The sequence below is a fragment of the Ochlerotatus camptorhynchus genome, unplaced genomic scaffold (assembly GCF_037179485.1).
Source record: "Ochlerotatus camptorhynchus isolate MF236.1 unplaced genomic scaffold, CSIRO-AGI_Acam_v1.1 ptg000258l, whole genome shotgun sequence".
Taxonomy (NCBI): Eukaryota; Metazoa; Arthropoda; class Insecta; order Diptera; family Culicidae; genus Ochlerotatus; species Ochlerotatus camptorhynchus.
Window position 1 is genome coordinate 956,198 of NW_027040748.1, and position 23,376 is coordinate 979,573.

A 23,376-nucleotide genomic window follows, 5' to 3' on the forward strand; every position below is an offset into this window, starting at 1 on the left:
TGCAGGATAGAACACTACGAAGAAACAGTTTGGGTTCCCCATAATAATTCCCATATAAACTTCAAATGATTAGTTTCTTACAAAATCAGTTGAAACCTTGGGAGGCTAATCAATACCCGATTTGGAACCGCTTGAGCACTGTGGAGCGAAAATGTCAAATTTTGCATCAGTCTTATGGGTAGTGCTGATCAATATTTTAACGAAACCAACCCACAACCTAATTCTAAATACTGAGTGACCACCGGATGGCCATCCTGTGACCCGGATCAACCTTAATCTTGATTATTATGTATGTCTTGATTATTCTCGTCAACTATATGAAATGAAGTAAAATTGTGTTTTTTTATATATCAGCAGGCTTGCAATTGCTCATTACAACTAAAATGTTAATTTTTGGAATTATGAAACTATGAGATACTATAATGCTAATTTTTATTTGTAATTATCAATTTTGCTTTCAGAAGGTCACAACTAGCGATTTTATGATCTCTGATTGCTCGCTCATCACGTTGCTCATCGTTACAGCTAATCGCTATTGTGACTCTCTGAAAGCTAAATTAACATATTTTATGTATCATACAAATACTTTACCTTCTCTTTTTGCATCTTGTCACTAAGAATTACTATTAAAATATTCCATAGCTTTATAAACACGAAAAATAGCATTTTAGCTGTAATGTGCATTTGCAAACTTGTATATCAGCTGCTCATTGGCTCCGAGTGGTCATCTAAGGACCCACCGGAAGATCCTAAACATCCGTAAAATTGATTTTTGTGTAAATTTGATCAAAGTATGCCTTGATTTGTGAAACTATGTAAAATGTAGTAAAATGGTGATTTTAGATATATTAGCTGGTCATTGGCTCCAAATATTCACCAGATGGTCCGCCAGAAGCTTTGGAACATCTATTAAATTGATTGCTTTGTAAATTAGGCCTTGATTTGTTCTGATACATTAGCCAGTCATTGGTTCTAACTGACCACCAGATGGCTCGCCGGAAAATCTAGAACATCCGTAAAATGTATTGCTTCGTAAATTTGATGAAAGTAAGCCTTGATTTTTCTCTGCATTTATGTGCGATGTGGGAATACGGTGTTTACTGATATATATGCTAGTTATTGGCTCCGTGTGGTCACCAGGTGGCCCACCAGAAGATCCGGAACATCCGTGAAATTGATTGCTGTGTAAATTTGTTCAAAGTAGGCATAGATTTTGCTCTGCAACTATATGGAGTATAGTAAAATGGTGATTTTTTATATAAGCGCTGGTCATTAGCTCCGAGTGGGGACAAGATGGTTCACCGGAAGATCCTGAACATCTGTTCAAAGTAGGCCTTGATTTGATCTCATATTCCATATACCCCACAAACTACCATTCCAGGGGGTAGCGTTTGAAATTGAATTTTGATGATAGATCCTTAATATTTCTAGGACAAATTCCAAGGTAATTCCAAAATATATTTCAAATAAATTTTGAAGAGGGTTCCAAGGAAATTCTGAGGAGAATATTTATAAAGCGATTCTAATTTTGAGAGTACAATTTCAATTAAATTCAGAGGGGAGAATATTTTTCAGGGAGCCCCAACGATAATCTCAAGAGTATTTCTGGAATAATGTAGATGATTGTGAGCATAATTTTAAGACTTTTGTGGGGTGCATTGAAAGAAAATTTTATGGAGAATTCAAGCGAATTTCAACTTTTCAGTACTATTACACAGTACAACACGAAAAAAAAAAAATTAAAAACTACATGATGATGTAGTTGCAATACAATACCCATGGCCAATAGACGAATATTATGGAGAATATCAGGTTTCATGAAGTGCCTCCAAACCCACTTACCTATCAACCCATCAACTCATCGACCGGGACCATCCGAAGGAAGGCGTGATCAGAAATTTTATGCCTCAGAAAATCCCGAGGGCACTGACTAGGATTTAGTCCAGGCTCTTTGGAGTGAGAGGCAATCACGCTTACCACTACACAACCGGCGCCGCTAAATGCTCTTTTATTGCGTAGCTACTCAGATTTCTTTTTTTAATCAGAGGAGCGCGGCTGTGTTAATCAACCCAATCTGACTTTCATTAATTTAGGTAAACATGGGACATATTCAGAAATGAATAAATAGTATTCACAAGCTAGTAAACAGTATTCAGAACGGAGTAAATGTTACGCAAACTTAGTTCAGTTTCGAACCCCTTTGCATACGGTTGTGTTTTAAGTTTGCTCTCTGTTTTGTGCGTGCGTTTGCTTTCTTAAATAGTTTTCGGCTGCTTTTGCCTGATTAGCGCTGGCACTTTGCCTTCCGGACGGTTACACGTGTGTGATTGGTGGTTTTCTCGCTTTATGGGAAGTTTTAGAATCGAGAAAGAAAACGTGATTCATCATGTTTGCAAGCATCAGAAGAGATGTCGCTATCTGCGTTGTTTGTTTTTATTCTTCGCTTGTGCTCCCGGAACAGAAATTTGAGGCATCACGAGTGATAGTTTTCAATTTCAGATTTGAATAGTTTTGTGTCGGCGAGTACGAATTAATCACCACACGACTATCGACCGTCCTCAGAAGTGGCCCAAAAGTGCAAATTGGATCATTCGGGTGAGACGGTTCCTTTTTGTTTGTTTCATTTTATTTTAAACAGGATTGGATTTTAAATTCAGGAGCTTGGCTAACTTGGCGGCTGCCGCTTTTGCTTACTGAGTAGAAGATCGTGGGTGTACTCCCAAGATCCTCGAGAACAAAACAATTACTATGGTCGCATCGCCTACCAAACTATCCAGCTCCGTAGCATCTATGGGGGCGTCGATGAGTCGCTGGCCTTTCGTTAAGTAAATGTTACATCAACAATATCCTTCTTTTCCCCGTAACGGAGAAGATGGGTATGGCCGGCAATGGTAATTGTCATGCTTTTCCTGTTCTGAACTTTGATTGGAGAACTATTCACTCCCAAATAGTTTTCCTTAAGCAATCAGAATAAGAACATTAAAGTTGATACATGACAGTTGCCAGTATGCAATCTACAAATTACTCCGTTACACACGCAACGCAACGCAACGCAAAGTTAGTATTGTTTGAGATAAATAAGTAAAATTTTACTCAATTGGGGTGAATGAGTTCATTTATCTTAAACTGCCATCTCAAGCCTAGTATACAGATCAAAGTGAAGTGAAATTAAAAGCAAGGGAATATAGGTATACCTCGATATAACGTAACTGTCACTTTTGATATCGATCGTCTTTTTCTTGCAAACGACAATTCAATCAAGAAAAGTAACAACACCATCGGATAGATGAGATAATCCCCCATCAATTGGAAATGTTGATTTGTGTGATTGAATTGTTATTTGCGAAACATTGACGATTGAAGTCGAAAGTGGCAGTTACGTTAAATCGAGGTATACCTGTAATCATTAAATTTCGCTAGCGAATATGGTTGCAAAAAAAAAAGATTGTGGAACATCTCTTAATTCCCTCTTATCTTTATGTTATCTATCCCAGTCCAATATTCCGCCTGAAACTTCTTATGTTCATTGCCGAAAACTCGTTTTATGCATATTCATCATTGATACTCAAATGTGTTGTTTTCAGACCAATTTCGCGCTTTTAGGTTATTTTAAGGGTTTCAGGTCATTTTGCGAAGAAATTTGGGTATTTTTAATATCATCCTAACTATTTTGGATTTGTTGCCATTATCCGTTTTGAAGGTATTTCTACAGATAAACAGACATAAAATTTGCATGTTTTTCATCGATCACGCATTTAACGCATTTAACAATTTAAATTTTTCTTAATTGGTTGTACCGCTGCCTGTGGGCACGCATAGTCAATTCCTTTACGTTTGACGTTTACACACTACCGCCACCTGTTAAGCGTACTGCCCATGACAGTGTACACAACAGATGGCGGTAGCGTGTTAGTGACGATGTTTTATAGTGAAAAAGATTCAACGCGTTAAGTCTGTTTGTCCGTGGTTTTTGTTTTATAGTTGAAGGTATTTTGGTCTATTAATATGTATTTTCAATAATGGTGGGAGTTAAAGAATTTTTCGAAGTGGGTCGTGATCAATGAAAGATTGAAACCCGTTATTCTAAATAGTTGGGGTATGGGCAATACCACCAGCCATTTGTAAATGTAAGTCTGCAAGATGATTCTGATGGCTTCTCGGTGACAGCTCCGATTTGACTGTTTTCACGCATTAAAATGAAACAAATTTTCTGGTACAATTTGACGCCGTAGAGTACCTGATATTAAAGAAATCGTGATAAGTATTAATAGAACTATAGACAAGAAATGAAATGAATTAGTTCCTATCAAAAACGGTATGCCAAAAAAATATAAGTAATTGAGCAGTGCAAAAATGTGCACTCCAAAACAAACCAAACGGTGGTAATTTGAAATTTGAATACCTAATAGGGTATACCTGGTTACCGTATACGCCCTTTTAAGGAAAAACAGGCAGTTAACATAGAAGTTAGGAAACATATTTAGACAACACCCAAAATTGTAGGTTCTTCAACTACATTTGGCAATATGCCACATCTACCATCCCAAGCAACACACATGTTCTATAACAGTTTATATAACCTTTATATGACAGGTTTTGGTTGTATAGCAGTTTACTCAACATCAGTGTTGGAAAAATCAGAAATCAATTGATATTTTTCCGCTCTCATGCGCTTGCAATATCACGCGTGATATTGGAACAAAATATCATGCTTGATATTGATTTTACAAGCTCCTTGCGCCTTGCTGATACCATTTGGATGCCGCGTTTTCTATGCAGACGATACGAAAATCTACAAAATTATTAAAAGCCTCTCGGACTGCTGGGATCTCCAGAATATGTTAGGTATTTTTGCTGACTGGTGCTCAAGAAATTTGATGAGTCTAAGCATAGAAAAATGTAACATTATTTCATATCACCGAAAAATTGAACCAATCATGTTTGACTATGTTCTCTACGGACGCTGTCTTGCTCGTGTAGAGCACATAAAGGATCTCGGCGTTACCTTGGACTGCAGACTCACTTTCAGAATCCACTACAATGACATCATCTCCAGAGCTAATCGACAATAGGGCTTTATTTTCAAAATTGCCGACGAGTTTCGTGACCCGCTATGTCTCAGGTCACTTTACTGCTCGCTTGTGCGATCCTTATTGGAGTCAAGTTCAGTTGTTTGGTGCCCTTTCCATGCTAGCTGGATCACTAGAATTGAATCCGTTCAACGCAAGTTTGTGAGATATGCTCTTCGTTTCCTCAACTGGCGTGACCCAACGAACTTGCCACCGTACGAGGAGCGTTGCCGTCTCCTGGGAATCGAGCCATTATAGGTGAGACGGACGGTCGCTCAAGCTATGATCGCTGGAAAGCTGCTTACAGGTGACATTGACTGCCCAACACTGCTGTCACAACTAAATATGTATGCCCCTGAGAGGTCTCTTCGTCAACGCGACTTTCTGTTTTTGGAACCACGGAGCCGGAATTATACACAACACGAGCCAATTCGAGCAATCAGCCGGCAATTCAACAACTTTTTTTATATTTTCGACTTCAATGTATCAGCTGACGTGTTTCGTCATCGGCTACTTGGCCTTTTCCGTACCGTTGACTGTAACTATTTAGTTTAAGTTTTATTCATTTAGACAGTATTTTTCAGTTGAATTTTTCAATAAACAATAAACAACAATAAACAATATTGCGTGACTATTCACAACGTGCAAAAATCAAGCTGATAGTTGACTCGACACAAAAATGATTCCATTGCACATCGTTTTCTTAGAAAGAGAAAGCATAGTTTGCTATCTCTTTTTAATCTTCTTCGATGGCAGACGCAGGGACTGCTGCAAGCCGTTATAGAAGTTTCGGTTGCATTCGGGAGTAAAGCAAAAATCATTAAACTCAATCTCACCACAGTTTGGTGAGATTTTCAGTTGGTGAGTTTTGTTAGCTTGATATTCCGAGCTGCGATATCACAGCTTGCAAAATCAACCACAGTTGTTTGCTTGTTGATTATTGTCTACGAAAATCAAGCGTGATTTTGGGCGTTGGTGAGATTTGATTTTTTGATATTTTCCCAACACTGCTCAACATAATTCTATGAATTGGTGTTACTTGGGATATGACTTGCTTCTAAAACAAAATGACCGTATGCTTTACACTACTAGTATAGAATGCAACACATCGAAGTTGTGACATGTCTCAGAGCGTCAATATGAGATGTCTGTGACTGCACAAAGATTTTATAAATATTACTTTAAATATGGTTACCAGAAAGACGTAAACGTCTTTACGTTCAGAATTTTAATATTTATTTGCAGCACTTGACAGCTGTCAAACATTCACAGCAGAGTGTTCCCATCCAATACTTGGATTGCCCATCAGTTTAGCAGTTATGTTAATACTGGATTCGATGCTAAACAATGGAGTACATCGCCCCGTTGAAAGTGAGGCATATTACCCATGGGTTAACCGAAGTAATAAATTAAATATTTTACAGCAAATGTAACTTTTAAAACTTCACTTTATGCATTACAATAGAACCAGTCTGACTAGCTTTCTTATCGCTTGAATTCTTATTGTATTGACGCAAAAAATTGCATAGAAAGAAAGCATTTCAGATTTTTTTTTATTATTGATTCTAGATACTTGACAGCTGCCAAATTTGCATATTACTGGAATTTCCCATTTACTGTTGCATTTAAATAAACGTTATATTAATAGAAGGGCTACGAAATGGTGAGCGGAATACCTAGCCCTGGTCCTCACAAGTTCCTACTTCACGCCTCCCCGAGTCATATGATAACAAAAGACTACCAGCAGAAACATGGAGAAACCTCGGTTGCGTAGCCTGGGCAATGTTGCCAGTCCGGCAATAGCAAAGTGAAGAGGTGCGACGCGAACACTGGCGCGGTAACCATAGTACGGTGATAGAGGAAATGCTTCACCAAACCCGAGCGTCTGTTCACCATGGAGGTGCGGCTCAAAACGGCGTCTGTTCTCCATGTTAGGAGCGGCTGATCACCGTCCTAGTGCCAGCGTGGGACTCTTAACTCCGGCGAGACAGGGGGTTGGCCCAACAAGCCACCCTGAAGAAAAAAAAAAAACAAAGTTGCAAATACTGAAGAAAGAAATACGGATCGGAACAATCAGCACAGACCTACGCGACGAAATAAGGACTACGATTGGAAACTCGGAACATGGAACTGCAAATCGTTCGGTTTCCCGGGCTGCGATAGGTTAATCTGCGGACCCTTCGTAGACCCAGAGTAGAGACGACTTCTTTGGACAGCAGAGGACAACAAGGCCTTAGCCTGATTGGTAAGGTAAGGTAAGTATGAATAGAAATGCAAGAAGGGCGTTTTTCGCCGGTGCACAGTGGCGGGCCTCCATACAAAAGTCGGAAAAATCCAAAAATGCTTCAGAATCCGACTGGAAATCTCATATTTGCTCAATTTTGGGATGCTGATTCCATTTTTGACGACGGAAGTAATTTAAAAAAAATGTAACAGGAATACTCCTAAAGTGCGATCTAATCTTTCTGATGCATATGAATGCATTGATTAATTATTTGTTAAGGTATATTAAATCATACTATTTTTCTGTTCATTTAGGATGCTAAATTCATTATCCAAGACATCACAAACATAATTTAAAAAAATAATAATCAGTTTTCTTTCATTATCATATTTTATATCTTTATCAAGGAGACTTTCAGCCCTGGGCTCGTTCGTCTCCGGTGCATCAACACTCATACTAACCATTTCTGAGCTGTTTTACTCGGGTATTGGGTATAAACAGGCAGAACTTATTTAAATGGAAAACGGATTAAGGCAACAACTCCCAATCAGTAATTTGGTGTATTTCCAATTACACTAGTTACAGCATATTTGAACTATGTACGCTGATGGTCATTTACCATGTAAAATCGTGCACTGAATCCAAAAATGTAGTCCAAAAAAATCTCAGTAGGATAGTTTTCGAGATATAGCTAAAAAATATAATTTCACTTTCAAAAAATTTGTGATAAGTTTTTAAGCAGAGTAAATAAAAATGCTTGTAGTGGTACCACTAATCTCACTGAAAAATGGTATGCAAACAATCGAAACCAAATTTTATCACCTTTAATTTGGCGTTAAAATAATTAATATAACTTCATTACAACCGAAGATATTTGCAAAGTGAATTTTAATTTTTTAGCTGTTTCTCTAAAACTATTCTACTGAGATTTTTTTTCACTTCATTTTTGGATTCTTCACATAAGAATCATTGGTCAAAAATTCAAGTTAATTTTTTTACTTTCATTTGAAAACTAGTTTTTTTTTTTTTAAATCTTTATTTTAGAGATTTTTAGCCTGAGGCTAGTTCATCTCTTATTTGAAAACTAGTGTTATACAACGGTGGACCTATATGGCTACGTATGTATTTGGCTTAATACATTTGAGTTTCAAATCAGTTTCCCTCCCTAGTCTTTTTGCGCAAGCGTTCTCTAATACACAATGGGAATTGTGGGTTCGAATCCCACTGGTGCCCTTAGATTTTTTCGCAAATTTTCTCACACACATGTCTTTCGCCGATGATATGTGCTTGCTTCTCAGTATCTTCTAACTTTCTCATAAACAATTAATATTGACTACAAAGTCGCTAACGGTAATTAAAAGGCCTTTTTTCGTTTAAAGATTTGTATTGATCTATCCAAGTTCGGGATTGTTTACTCTATAGTGAAGATGAAGTGAAATTGCATGAATAATGATTATATGTTACACAGTATAAAACATACCATTGTTGGTAGTTGAAATAAAATTAGTTCCATCCAAATCACGTTAAGCAAATCCAAAAAGTTACCATCTATAAAAAAGGCTATATTAAAATCAATCCACAAAACAACTCTTACTAATTCTACTTAGCTACTAAATTAATGTAACCCCTTCCAACCCCATGAACATAACAACTGTTTACGTTTATTATACTTATCACCATCCTCCTCCATATGGGTCATTTTTTTGAACATGCTAAGCTTTTCTGCAAAAAAGAATCAATTTCTGATATATTGGAAGCTGTTTCATCAAAATCAGTTCAAAAACGATGAAATGGCAGCAATATATAATTTTAGACTGAATAGCTTAGGTACCGAAAGTTTAAAAACATATTCGAAAAGTAGAGATGATTTCCCATAAAATCCATAGCATGTGACCTTTTCGAACTGCACACTTAGAAAAATTCATGTAAATTTAGGTGCTCTGAGACTGACATATACGAGCGTCAATTTTGACATAATATTGAGTCATAATAGACGCGAAATTCAGCACAACCAAACGTACTTTTTGTCCAGTAACGAACTTCTCCGTCTCGGAGCACTTAATTTTACATGACATGTTTGTTTACGTCTCATACTTTATGTCAAAGATGGATTTCGTTACGTGTAAAATTAGGTATTTCTAAGCAGGGTTACTTCCACTCACTTGCTATAAAAAAATGTTTTTCGGTATTATGAAATCTTTATATAGTATAATGCTAATTAGTACTTGTAAGTTACAAGAAGAGGTTATTAAGTTTATGTTTGACACATAAAATCTGTCAATATTGCTGTCAGTGTGTCACAATTAGTGATTTTTACGACTCGTGAGCGCTCACTCTGAGTGAACGCTCACGAATCATAAGATCGCTGATTGTGACGCTCTCAAAGCAAAATTGAAAGGTTTTATGAGTCAAACATATACTTTACCCCCTCTTCTGGTTACTTAAAAGTACAACATAGCATTATAACATCTAATGATTGCATAATTCCGAAAACTATTTTTTTACAGCAAGTGAGTGGAAGCAACCCTGTTTCTAAGTGTGTATCATTAAAAGTATTTTCACCGTAAAAAATCTTTTTAATCTGTATCTGTATCTGTATTTTCTAACCAAAATAATTAATATAAAATCTGTATAATTCCTTTACTATGGGCTTAGCGTGGATCTACGTTAATCTTCCTTGAGTTCATTCAAAGTTCAGAAAGGATTTCCCTTATAAACGAGTACCATACACAAACGATATCATAGACGATGCGACTATACCGCATATAGTTGGAGTGATGTCCTGAATTGGTGGTTAGGCGCTTTTATGGTTATTGTTTATGGGGGTTGTTCAAAGTTTAGATTCTTGAAAAGTAATGATTGCTATCTAAAGAATGTATCTATTTGAATGCCCTCAAAATCCAAGAATCTTGAGTTTTGAAGTGATTTGTATCTTTTCCACTATTTGTATTTTTTTTATGGCGAAAATTACGAAAATATAATGTCTTAATGATGGACCAATACATAAATTTTGAAGCAAAGCTTTTCTTTACAATTTTTCACTAGCAACCAGGGTTGCTAATGACGTTAACGTTCGTTAATATCTTCAATGCAAATTCCTACTGAAGACGTTAACGCTGACTTTAACGATTACCAACCCTGCTTTTAAGGGAAAGGATGAACTTTATGTTGTTAAGTGGATAGAGCGAACTAATCAAGATGTTACATTTGGTGGATGTTTTCTCTACACATATCAGTAGCTCGCTATCGAGGGTGAGACCAAGGACTTCAATCGACCATTCAATGGGAGTATTGTCAAGGTTGACCTTCAAGTTACCAGGCGGGCAAGCCGAGATGAATTGGAGTTCAGAAATAGTATGGTCTGTGTTTTAGCTGCATTGATACAAATCTTCCAGCTTTCTAAATAGCCGGACAGAACATCCAAGCGTGACTAGCGTTTTCTCGTCAGAGCACGGATCACTCGACCCTTATAGACATAGCACCCAAGCAACCAAAAGGCACGTACTCCTCGATAAAATTCACTTTCAAGTTCCATAAAGTTCATATCAAGTTCTAACAGAACTTTCTGGCTGCTTTAGAAGCTAAAGAAAGCACACGAGAAAATTGAGGCTCCAAAAAGTACCGATGCGCATACTCTTAGTAACTTGAAGTTAAAAAAAGCTCCAAAAAACACCTTTAGCACTTCTTAGAAACTTCAGGCAAGGCTGCAAACTGTAGTCGATTTTTTACAGTTGCCATTCTTACATTTATCGCAAGGATCCTACTCTAATTGAAAGGTCCCGCTATTTATGCCTTTCGGAGTGTTGAAACACCCTCCAAAGGCGCGCCCCCATTTTCAGTCAAAATTGGATTCCTTGGCAACAAAATTAAGGAATGACACCGATATGACCAGGCATCAGAACCCTAGTCTTAACCATTTCAAACTAGGGAACAACGAATAGAAGATTAGGAATCACATTTTCCCCTTGTTTCAAGATCATCATCGGTCCAAGCAACCCGAGGACTCATCACTATTAACAAGGCATAAAAAGTAAGAAGGACTAAGATGTGTTCCTTGCATTACTGAAAAATCCTGTTCCCCCATTTTGAAATAGTCAGGACTAGAAATCGGTGGTAGATCTTACATCCCGTAACGTACCACGAAAAAGTGATCTACCCACGTTACGGGTATTGCTTAGAATGCTATTCAATTATTGTACCGGAACTTTAAAGTTCTTTTACGAATTAAAAATGAGGCTTAAATTCCTATAGACCACCTTCAACCAAGCTGCTTAAGCCTTATATAACCTTTTATATGTAGTTTTGGTTACTTGGGTAGTGTCATCCACAAACATTGACAAAATACCATCACCCGAAAGGGGAAGAACATCTGACGTGAAGATGTTGAAGGGAATAGGGCCAATAAGGCTACCGTGGGGAGCCCCAGCATCAACGTTGAACGTATCAGAAGGGGAGTTGTTCAAGAAGACCTGGAATCATCTGTCCGACAAGTAGTTTTTGATGATATTAACATAGAAGATCGGGAAGTTGAATCGAACGAACTAGTTCCGTCTGATGATGTTAGTAACCCGTGCGAGTTGGGTGATGGTAGAGTGACCTAAACCAGAATTTCTCATTGAAGAAGATGTTTTTTTTTTCGTTAAAAAAAACAACAGCAAACTGCTGAGTATCAGTTTTTCGAATAGATTCGAGATGATTCGATTGTATTGGAATGACTTTTACTAACTTCCAGCATGCAGAGAAGTAGCCAAGCTCCAAGCTCTTGTTGAAGGCTGTTTTCATGTTTCATAAATAATGACTGCTATCACCTCATCAGCCCATAATCTTGTGCGTGGATTTCAGCAACTCTAGACACTGCCTCCGATACCATAATTGAATTATACATTGGAAATGCGGTATGAAAATTAAGTGCAATATAAAGTGGTGAACAGACAAAACACAGGAATACAAATGTTAATTCAAAGTGTTTTTATGTTACTTCATACGCGAAGTTAACGATTTTCAGAGTTGGTTGGAAATGCTAACATGAAGCTTTAGTGTGATGATTTATTAGCTAGAGAATGATCTTTAGAAGAGAGTAGGTGGATAGTTCCGTTAGAGTACGGCAGTATGAAAATTGAATAGAAGTTGAAAATGAGCGAAGGGCCATTAATCGCGTATGAAGTAACATAAAAACACTTTGAATGTAACAACTCAAGGCGGGAGTAGCCGTCAACAATGCTGATGATGGTACAGCACGCAACAACCACCCTACTGCTTTCTCTCTGAGATGATCACGTTGGTCATGACGAGAGGAGCAACACAATAGTTGGGTAAAGAAGAACTGCATTATAACACACCATCGACTGGAAATGCTCTCACAACGTGGGGCTTTAGGTAGTGATGAAAACGTCGCTAGAACTATTCCACAGCCGCAGTCAGTTTATGAGCAACAAGAGGGACGCACATTTTTGCCTGTGGACTTGGAGACATACTTCAAGTCCCCGCGTACATCGTACGGGTTAGGCAAAAATGTGCGTCTATCTTGAAAAACTGTCGCATTAATGGCCCTTCGCTCATTTTCAACTTCTATTCAATTTTCATACTGCCGTACTCTAACGGAACTATCCACCTACCCTCTTCTAAAGATCATTCTCTAGCTAATAAATCATCACACTAAAGCTTCATGTTAGCATTTCCAACCAACTCCAAATGTTAATACTTCCAACGTCGTCGCAGTTCACTTCTACCTGTAGCTATTCATAAAATCTCCTGTTCCTTGTATCTACTGCTTAACTGCTTGGGATTAGAAAGGTAGGCAGTGAATTTAGAATAACTAAAATGTCGGAAATGCAGCAAGTGACACTGACGACATTTAACAATATTATGCAATAAATTTATATAATTCTATCAGGCTATCAAAATATTTGTAGCACATTGCTGTTTTGTGGAGTAGTGTTATGCTTAAATAAGTCTTGTTCAGTCTTTAGATAAGCTAACTTACTGAGGTTGAATTATGGGGATACAATTCGCTTTATGCACTACTAATCAACTATATATTCAGCCTGGTGTTAATCAGCTTCGTACACCTTAAATCAACCTATAATCAGCTTCTGTTCTTACAATTCAGCTTGTACTGTTACCTGGGCAGCTTGAATTGTTACTTGGGAAGCTACGATAAAATGGTACCCCATATCTCCTACAAAGACGTAGTATCAGGTCAAAAAATCAAAAATAGTGAACAAGAAAAGTTTTTCTTATTTTAATTTTTTGTACTTTTTTTGGATTTCTGTTTGTCTTAGTAATGTTTTCGTGCTACGTTTTATTGAAAAATGTCGAAAACGCCATATATAAAAAAAATGCTTACTTAAAAATGCATAGTTAAACATGGCCTAATGTAAGCACAAGTGTGAAGGAGTATCGATAACAAACAATTATGCAAAGTTTCATACAATTCAGAGAAGGTCTAGTAAAAAAAAATCAATTTGGCCTGGAACTTCTCAATAGATAGCGTCTTCTGCAAAGTTACTTCTCATAATATGTTTTACAACTTTCCTGAACATGAGTAAGAGCATGAGCATTGACGAACATTCATTTCGTAGTTGCTACCAGATCCACCGAAATTTGCACAAAGAATTATATTAATGGGGCTTGGGATTATCAATCGATGGTCAGTGTGCAAAATCCAGTGTATCAATACTTTAATGGTCAATAACGGCGCCGGCCACGCCCTAACGGTCATTGGGTAGGAAAAGAATTCTTTCACGGTAGTCAGGACGTTTTTGTTAGTGGGAAGTACGATAGCAAAAATGGTCGCTTTAAGGCTACCGTATATCACAACAAGCTACGGCCGACGATTGTTCAATTGCATTTGTGAGATTATAACTTTTCACTAGCGGCATTTGGAAAAAATGCAGACTCCACAAGATCCTTAAAGGTATATCCCCGAGCAAAGTCTGAGATCAAATTGAAATCTAAATTTGATGTTGTGATTTCGCTCAGGTTGTTGTCGTTTTGGTCGTTTTAACGGTTAAAATATCAAAATTGAGAGCAAACATATCTTCCTGTGACATCACATTGAAAACTATTTCTGCTATCAGTGAGAGCAAACTGAAAACCAAATTTGCTATCCATTTTTCCTGTTGATAACAAAACAAGTATTCAATTTGATGTTATGCTAAGGCAATGAAAACAAACCCGTAACAACATATTTTTAAAGAGCAAATGTACAGCAAAACGAAAACAAAATTTGGTATCAAATTTGTCAATGTGTAAACTGAAATCAAATTATGATTTCAGTTTAATGTTGATATCAAAACTTGATTTCAATTTGTTGTCAGTTTGATGCTGGACTTTGCTCGGGTCACCAATGTGGCAAAAAAGACCCGATCTAGTCTTTGGAGGCGAACCAGCCTCAGGTTGAAAGCCTCCTAAATAAAGACAAATCAATAAATCCGATCTAGTCTAACCACAACATTTCATTTATGAAACAAAGTTGTCAGAATCAGAAACACCTGTTTAAGATTTCAATATTACTGCCCCTGCGATTTTGATACCGATTTTTTTTTTCGAACCAATCCACCCAATTTGTTGTGGAAAAGTTTTTCTACCTCACTGAGACAAAACATAACATCATGCTGGAGAAGCCAAACATCATAAACTAAAAAAAATGCTTTCCCAACCAAGGTTATCACTGCTTTGTTTCATCCCATTGTTTCAGCCCAGGAGGCCCTTTGTTGCGACAAATCGCTCATAAATATTTATGTTTATGGCAAACATGATCTCCATGCATATACACACAGACGCACAGCAGTGAAGGGATAAAAAAAATAACGTCGCTAACGGTTTTCCGGTACAGATCCCCTTGAACACATGTGTGACAAAGGTACAGGTGGCTAATCCATTACATGACTCTATAATCCGCCGATGCCGCAGCACATATTTATGTGTTGGTTTCCGGATGGCGGAACTCTTGCTACGGAATGGAATAAAGGCACTTTTTTGCGTCGATGGCATCGTTACTTTTTTGTTTTCATTTGTTTTTGTCCGTTTTATGGTAGCTTCACATAGTCATATGTGTACAAGCGGTTGTCCGAAGTTTCTCTGTGTAATACAAATAAGTAGTCGATTAGCGTTTGTATTAGGATTGTGAAACTGGCTCCGTTACTTTTCTGAGTGGACAATTCCACAAAAACCATCGCTCTTTAAAAAAAAATATTTAACAAGGCTGGGGTAGAACATTTTATTATATCGCTTCTTATATGAAAATTCGTGAAATTCCTAGTTAATACCTTCTGTAAATAACGTACATCCCCCGTGGCTGATTCAGCGTCGTCTCGTGCGTCGGTAACCAATAGCAGTATCTTCTACAATGACGATAGAAACGACCGCGCCGTAGCGATGCAGCCATGTTCTCAACACCCCCTAAATCTTGCGGATTGCCATATTTTTTTCACTCTCGTGCCTTATTTCTGTTGATTCTGTCTGAATTTGTGCTGTGTGTGAATATGCAAAAGTATTTTCCGAAGAATAAGCATTCGCAGCATGCCGTCTTTCCCCTAAAGAATCTCAGTCCATCTGAATGCCAGAAGAATGGTTAAGCTTAAAAAAATGCTTTATTGATTTTCGTTCTATTCTTAGCAAGTCTGTTGGTTCCATTGCATACGGAAGAAATTTTCATACACACGAGAATGAGACTCACCCCCGAAAAAGATCAAGCTGGCTTTAGTAGGTACACACTGTCATCCCTAGATCGAACTAAGAAGACCAAAGCGTACGTTGTTGCTTGGTAAGCAATTGGGGGATTTTGTTGGTCGCTTTCTCTTTCATTTTGCTCACCGTCTGCTCGTTTATAGCTAGAGCCAACTTGAAGCGCTAAATTCCACGACCGCCTGGCTCGAAGCCTCGCAGGAAGACGACGGAATAGGATGGTCTACGGACCATCTGGAGCCGGAAACATATGACTTTGTTGGACTTTGTGGTAATGGTCCTCCCGAAGTGAAGCCAAATTTAGCACGGACGTAAATTATGCACCTTACCGTGCACCGATGAAAATACTAATAGGGCTGGAGTGTATAAAACGCCCCAACGCACAGTGGGATCCGGGACAAAACCTCTAAGAATCATGTTTTTATTTTTGTTATTTAATATTTTTTTATACATTGAATAACCTTTTTCTAAAAATTTCGTGATTATTGGATGAGATTTCGATTTTTGGCAACACTTTGAACGTTGCTCAGTTAGCAGTTAGCGGATTTTGATGATTTGCATGTTCAAAAAACATAAATTTAAGGCTCACCTAAAATACCTGTTAGGTACATATTCAATTGATCAATTTAGATTGTCAATATTTGAACCCACCACTGTATATGGACGATTAAATTCAAAATACTGTGGTAGCCACAGCATAGTTCTATCAAAACCTCAGCATTTTCATTGATCCACTTTGACACAATTTGATCACAACAGGTTTTATTGAAGTAAAAAGCAATTATGCATAAGTAAATAAACTTGTCTAGGTTACTCTAAACTATAAAAAATATGTATGGTATATCAGTGCCAACATTTCAAAGGGGCGTAATTGCATTTGTAAATAATGGGTTTTACCGTCGATTTCTCGCGATTAAAAGCTCACTAATGAAAATTAATGAGACCAGCAGGTAGAAGAATGTTTCCTCTACCAGCTAGCATTGTTGTAGTATTTGGAGGAGTGAGCTTTTATTTGCTAGAAATCGACGGTTAAACCCATTGTTTACAAAAGCAATTACAGGTACTTTACTACAATTACTTTTGACTTCCATCGCCGATTTCTTGCAAACGATCATTCAAACAACCAAAGTAATAACACCATCGGACAGATGAAATAATTCCCCATCTATTAAACAAACTCAGAAAAATTCATGTAAATTTAGGTGCTCTGAGACTGACATAAACGAGCGTCAATTTTGACAATAAAATTGAGTCATAATAGACGCAACATTCAGCTCAATCAAACGTAATTTTCGTCGAGTAACGAACTTTCAAGTCTCGGAGCACTTAATTTTACATGACATTTTTGTTTACGTCTCATCCTTTATGTCAAAGATGGATTCCGTCACGTGTAAAATTAGGTATTTCTAAGTGTGTAGTGACAACTTTTTGTGAGCCTCCCTTAGCTCAGTCGGTAAAGGCGCAGCTACAAAGCAAGACTATGCTGGAGGCTGCTGGTGATTCCTGGTCTAGGATGTCCTTTATTAATATTATGATATGTTGCCGATAGGCGTAATTCTACGTCTAAAAACTCAAAGTACCAAAACTCATAAGAACAATATTATTCGGAACAACTGCTCATGCTATATGAAGGAAACAATTCCTAGAAATTATAAATGAAAAAAATCAAATGCATACCTGGAATGAAAAAATCAGAAGAACAATATCCCACGCAATAACTGCTTATGTTCAAAAGAAGGGAAAAATTCCTAGAAATGATGTACGAAAACAAATCCAAGCGACGAAAATCAAAAGATCAGTATCCTTCAAAAGTACTGCTTACTTTTTGGGATTAAAACTTCGGCCTAATGACCTGACACTTGAAATAAGAGATATATATTTTTTAATATAATTTAGAAGTTTACAAAAGTTTCAAATCTCTGAAGCTATAAACATATTTTAAAATTCGCGAAATTTGATTTGATACTGAATATTTGCATTGGAAAATTACGGATGAGAAGTATACAAGTGGATTCTGTGATAAGAAATAATGTAAAACGGTTAAAATATACTTGTACATTTTGGTTGAACTCCTTATATCAAGTTTTAATGACACCCCTTTCTCTGAGTTAAAAAGTACAAGAAATGTAAATTATTCTTTTGTGGGATGAAATCAAATTCATTTATCCTCTACGAAAAACTTTGGTTTTCAACTGACGACGATACGAGGTACCAATCTAGGTATTAAAAATTAAAATGCAAAAAAACGATCGACTGACACACTTTCTGCTTACCTTCAAAACTTTTCCCTCCAAAACGTGTTGCTGCTGTCATCATCCGGAAATACTCCTCATCCATGTCGAGCTCTTCCTTGACCGGTTTGAATGCCTCTGCACCTGAACTTATCCGGGATCCAAAGGAATCACCATCGTTGACACCCCCTTCGGTGTCACTGCAGCTGTCGTGAAGATAATTGTTCGATCCTGCAATGGAAGTACGGAAACAAACACTAGGTGAAAAAAAAAATCCGACTCATTCCCTATCACCATATAATCGTCTGTCAGAGAAGAAGAAAAGTCCCAATCAATAATGGCGTCAGTCACCCGACCCGCAACTTCTGCTTCGAGAGGGTAAAGTTTTCGCATTGAAATCACGCACACGCGCTCGTGATCCGTTTCAATCGCCATCGCATCCTGTCGCCTAACTTTTCCGACTTTTCCAAGTACCTTCCCATATAGGTTTTCCTAAGCGAAGGGACCGTGAAGAAAGAAAAAGTAGCATACCAGTCCTGCCATTCACAATGCGAACACGTCATGCCGTTCGTTGTGGGTGTAGACTGTAGGAGAGCGAGTGAGACAGATTCAAGTCATTGCCGTCAGCAAAGTGGATGTCGTCTGGCACGGTTTTTCTCCCCTACTTGGCAGTATAATTTTTCATTTCGGCCATTTCAACCCATGACAAAGCCCCAAAGCGAAATGAGTCCTTTTTTCCTAAATGATGAACGGGGGAAGCTATGGTAACGCAGTCAAACTGAGCGTGGCTGAATGGCGTACCTATGCTCACACAATTGGGCATTGTTTCAACATATTTCACAAGCTTTTGACTTTTATGAAACTTTATGAACCTATCCCCTTCAGCTATGGGAATGTGTCGCTCCAATCCCACTAGTACTTTAACCGAGTTTTTCACGCTTATCACCACATACTGTCACCCGAAACGATTGGTGAACGGTTTGGCAGAAATGACTAAGGTGCTACGTGACTTCCTGGTCGACATGTAATTGCGGTTTTCTGTTTTGTTTGCCTGATACCGTTTTGATATAGGATATCATCTTAGCACAGTTATAAACTTCATAAGTAAAATATATCGTGTTATTTTTTTGTCCTCTTGTAAAAAATTATATTGATTTTAACTTGATTTGACAAGAACTATATTTTAAGTAGAAATGTTCTACGTAAAATGTAATCCTAAGAAGGCTTGCCTCTGTTCCCTAGGCTGAGGATTGTTTTGAAGTATTCGTTGTTTTGGAAATCATCATAATCATCTTTGTCAAACACCTCTCTTTGGTTTCCGAAATGGTTAGAAAAAATAACTCACTACAAGACACAAACACTGAGTCCTTTGGTGCTGAGTACTATTGATTGTGACTTCATAGTAAGCACTGAATATTGTGGATAAAGCCGTGTTAGAATTAGCGGAGGTAAATTGAAGTTGATTTAAGGTATAAGGCCTGTACTTGAAAAAAAAATGCACCAGACAAAAGTGTTCGCCAAAAATTTATTTTAAGTCGGATTTCCTTGAAACTTTCAGAGAATGAACTAATACATATGGATTATGTTTCAGCATAATTACTTTATTCAATTTCCTTTCCATCGTTGAAAGCCCGCACCTTTCCCTTAAGACCCCTCATTACATTTTGTGCAATGGTGGAGCCGACCTTTTTGGTCACTTTCATGCATTCTTTCTTCAACTCCAGCTCGTTCTTAAACACCTTGGACGATTTTCGAACTTTGGCCTTCATTATGGCCCAAAATCTTTCCACCGGACGAATCTCTGGTGAATTTGGGGAGTTGGCGGTTTTTGGTACAAAAACAACGTTATTGTCTCTGTACCAATCCAACGTCGATCACGCGTAATGGTATGATGCCAGGTCCGGCCAAAATAATGTCTCGCCTCCGTGGGACGACAGGAAGGGCAAAAGACGCTTCTGGAGGCACTCGGTGCGGTAAATTTCGCTGTTGATAATACCCATTGTGATGTACGGTTTACTCAGTTTACCGCATTGGCATATGGCCTGCCAGAGTAGTATGTTTTGGCAAATTTATTCAATTTCTTCTTCTTTATGTCTTCCGGAACATCAAACCGTGATTTGGCAACGTAGAACTCCAGCCCCGGTATCTGCTTTGCGTCTGCCTTGATGTAGGTTTCGTCATCCATAACCACACACATCGGTTTCGTTAACCACTCTCGATACAGCTTCCTTGCGCGGGATTTGGCCGCCGTGTTTTGTTGATCACGCTGGTGCCTTCCGGACCTTGAATACACGAAGCCCAGCTCGTTTTATGGTTTGCTGAACGAACCAGGCGGAAGACATTGCCTTCAGAGCCGCGTCGCGAATCGAAAGGTTCGGATTACGCTTGAAATAATCCAACACCTTCCGGGCCTTCACAGGGTCAGTTGTCTTCGATTTTCTTCCACTTCCAGCCCGCCGCTCGGTCGTCTGAGACTTCTTAAATGATTTTACCACCCGAGACACAGTTGTATGGGTGATTCCAGTTGTCTTCCGATCCATCTCATGGTCGCAGTCGAATTTTCCATGACGGCGCGCAAACTTCTCCGGCGATTTTCTTCTTGTTTCGATGACATCTCAATAACCACTGAATCGATTGTTATGAAATTTTGCACATGTAAACAATTCACTCCAAACTAGTTATACCCAGATTTTCATCAATTTTTACCCACGGATAAAAAAGTTACACACGGATAAAAATGGTGCATTTTTTTCGAGTACAAGCCTTAGGACTGGTGCTTATGATTCCATCAGGAGATCCGAAATATCCGTTGGCCAATTAATGAAATTATTTTTTTTAATTAACCAAAGTACTAGCATTAGGGTGTCCCAAAATTGCACTATGCCTGGAAATCTGGGGACTCACCCTCTAAATGATAGCTAAGGGTGTTACAAACAAACTTTTGTAAGGTGGCAACTCTGGAGAATGTTGTTTAAAGGTCGCCTCGACGAGATTGTGAAAAAGTCCATTTTTCATAGCTTTTATCCAATAAATATTTTTAGTTCTTTAAATTTCAGTGAAAACTCACCCTTCTATATTTTTCACAGATTTCCAAGGGTCAAAACTAAAAGAAAAAGAAAAATTGCTACGGCATGTTCTGTGTCCAAATTGTTAGTTACAATTTTTCAAATTCTCTAAAATGATGTTGTTTTTTGTACATCACTGCATTCAATCATCAAAAGTGGGTATCAAACATAGCGCTATTATCAATCAAAAAGTTATTCGTGATTTACTGGGGAAAGAAAAGTTCCGAATTTCAATACTTGCAGTATGTCCACCAGCAAATCAAACTATCATTGAAATAGTTCAATGCAAATCACCTGCTTTGTTGCAAATCACTTGATAACATTTGTTTCGACGTTTCTAGAATTCAATAGGAGGATATATAAGCGGAGAGGGATCGCAAAATTTATTAGTTTCCATTTGATTGCCGTAGCCAGCAGAACCAAAAAAGAAAATCATGTCACCAACAACCAAGCTCAAGTCGGATCTCATCACCGATATTGCATGCATAGCGTAGATTACTATTAGATTAATAAAATGTTAGAATTGATCAAATGTTACCCTCCCAAATTCCATGAAACTTTGCATAATTGTTCGCTACACACTTAATTCAGATCACCGAAGTCGGTAGGAATTTACCGGGTTTTTGAACAGCAGAACAACTCGGTAAAATTTTCAAATGACCGTTACACGTAAGAAATCAAGAAAATTTATAAATTTTATTTTTCATCAATAAATGGGGTAAACTGAACAATAACAACTTCTGTACAAGTTCGGGATAATTTTTTTAATAATTGGATTTTTCACTGATTTTTAAACTTTTACCGAACAGTTCTGTAGTTCAAAATTTACCGAACGACGGAGGCCTGGATTAGTGTGTATGGACAATAAACCAACAATTTTCAAAATGGCATGTGCGATTTTTTTCAATAAATCATAGCACGAAAATGTTACTTCTAATCGAAATGATTCTTTATTTTCGGTAAAAAAAAAAGCCGAAAAGTGATAAAAAATAAATAACACAAGAAGTTCACTGTCAAATATTTTTCATTGAAAGGTTTACGAAAAATCTAACTTTTATGAAATTTTGATTATGAACACATTATGGCATGGTCTTGCTTTATACAGTCAACACTCCACAACTCGATGTCCACTAACTCGATATCGAGTTATAGAACCATAGTAAACGAATTACATGGCTACTATAATAGCCATGCTGTATAGGATAGTTATTCTATAGCTTGATAATTCTATAACTCGATGGTCCCTTAAATATCGAGCTGTAGAGAGGTCACTGTAGCTGCTTCTTTACCGGCTGAAGTAAAAAAGGCCCCTTTTCTGTTTGTTATGGGTAATCTTTCACATTTTTCCTAAAATTAGGCTCTTTGAATTCGCAAAAATAAAATCAAAATGGCTTTTACGATATTTTTTCAATAAATCGTAGCACTCTGACTTCTTATCAAAATGGTGTCTACTAAATCCTTACTAGAAAACAATATACCTGGTTAAGAATATTAGTTATTTTTGGTAAAACATAAAAAATTTAAAAACTTTTTTTTGTTTGTTAATTTATTTGATAAGGCTCAACCGAATTAACTTTACAGAGCCGAGGATTCTTGGTCACTATACAATACATCTCAAAACTATAGTCAAAAGGTACAACACAATAAATACTTTATCTTCCGCTATCCAAAAAGCCTCCTCCATCAGAACTGGAGCCGCTTCCAGTAGTTTCATTGTATGGCAAATTGTTGTACGCCAACGAGGGTCAGAGCGCGTCCATTGCAGCAGTGGACGCAAAACGTGGTCAGCACTCACATACTCATCACGAAACGGTTGCTTTCCAAAGTCGACGACGTATCGACCGAAAGAACTGCTGATGAAGAACAATGAGGAGGACCACACAATGGTTGCTGCCGAGAAAACAGATGATCGCGTAGCACACATCGAGAGTGGCCTGATTTGTCGACAGCCGAGTGAACACTGAAAATTTAAAAACTTAAACAACAAGAAAATATCCTTTCTCAATAAAGTTTTAATGTGTTTAATTAAAAAGCTTATGTTGAATGCTAACTTTTAGAAAATTTTATAGTTGGACAATTCAAATTTTGAAAAAAAAAAT

At 37.6% G+C, this 23,376-nt stretch overlaps 1 protein-coding gene across 1 annotated transcript in view; it reads right to left on the reverse strand.

Annotated features, from left to right (window-relative positions):
• The window catches only part of LOC135705142 (LIM homeobox transcription factor 1-alpha), a 77,905-nt gene that overhangs the window by 3,863 nt on the left and 50,666 nt on the right, over positions 1–23,376 (reverse strand). Inside the window, exon 6 of the mRNA XM_065226728.1 lies at positions 18,255–18,443. Coding sequence (XP_065082800.1) covers positions 18,255–18,443 — 189 coding nt within the window. The remainder of the gene's footprint in view (positions 1–18,254; positions 18,444–23,376) is intronic.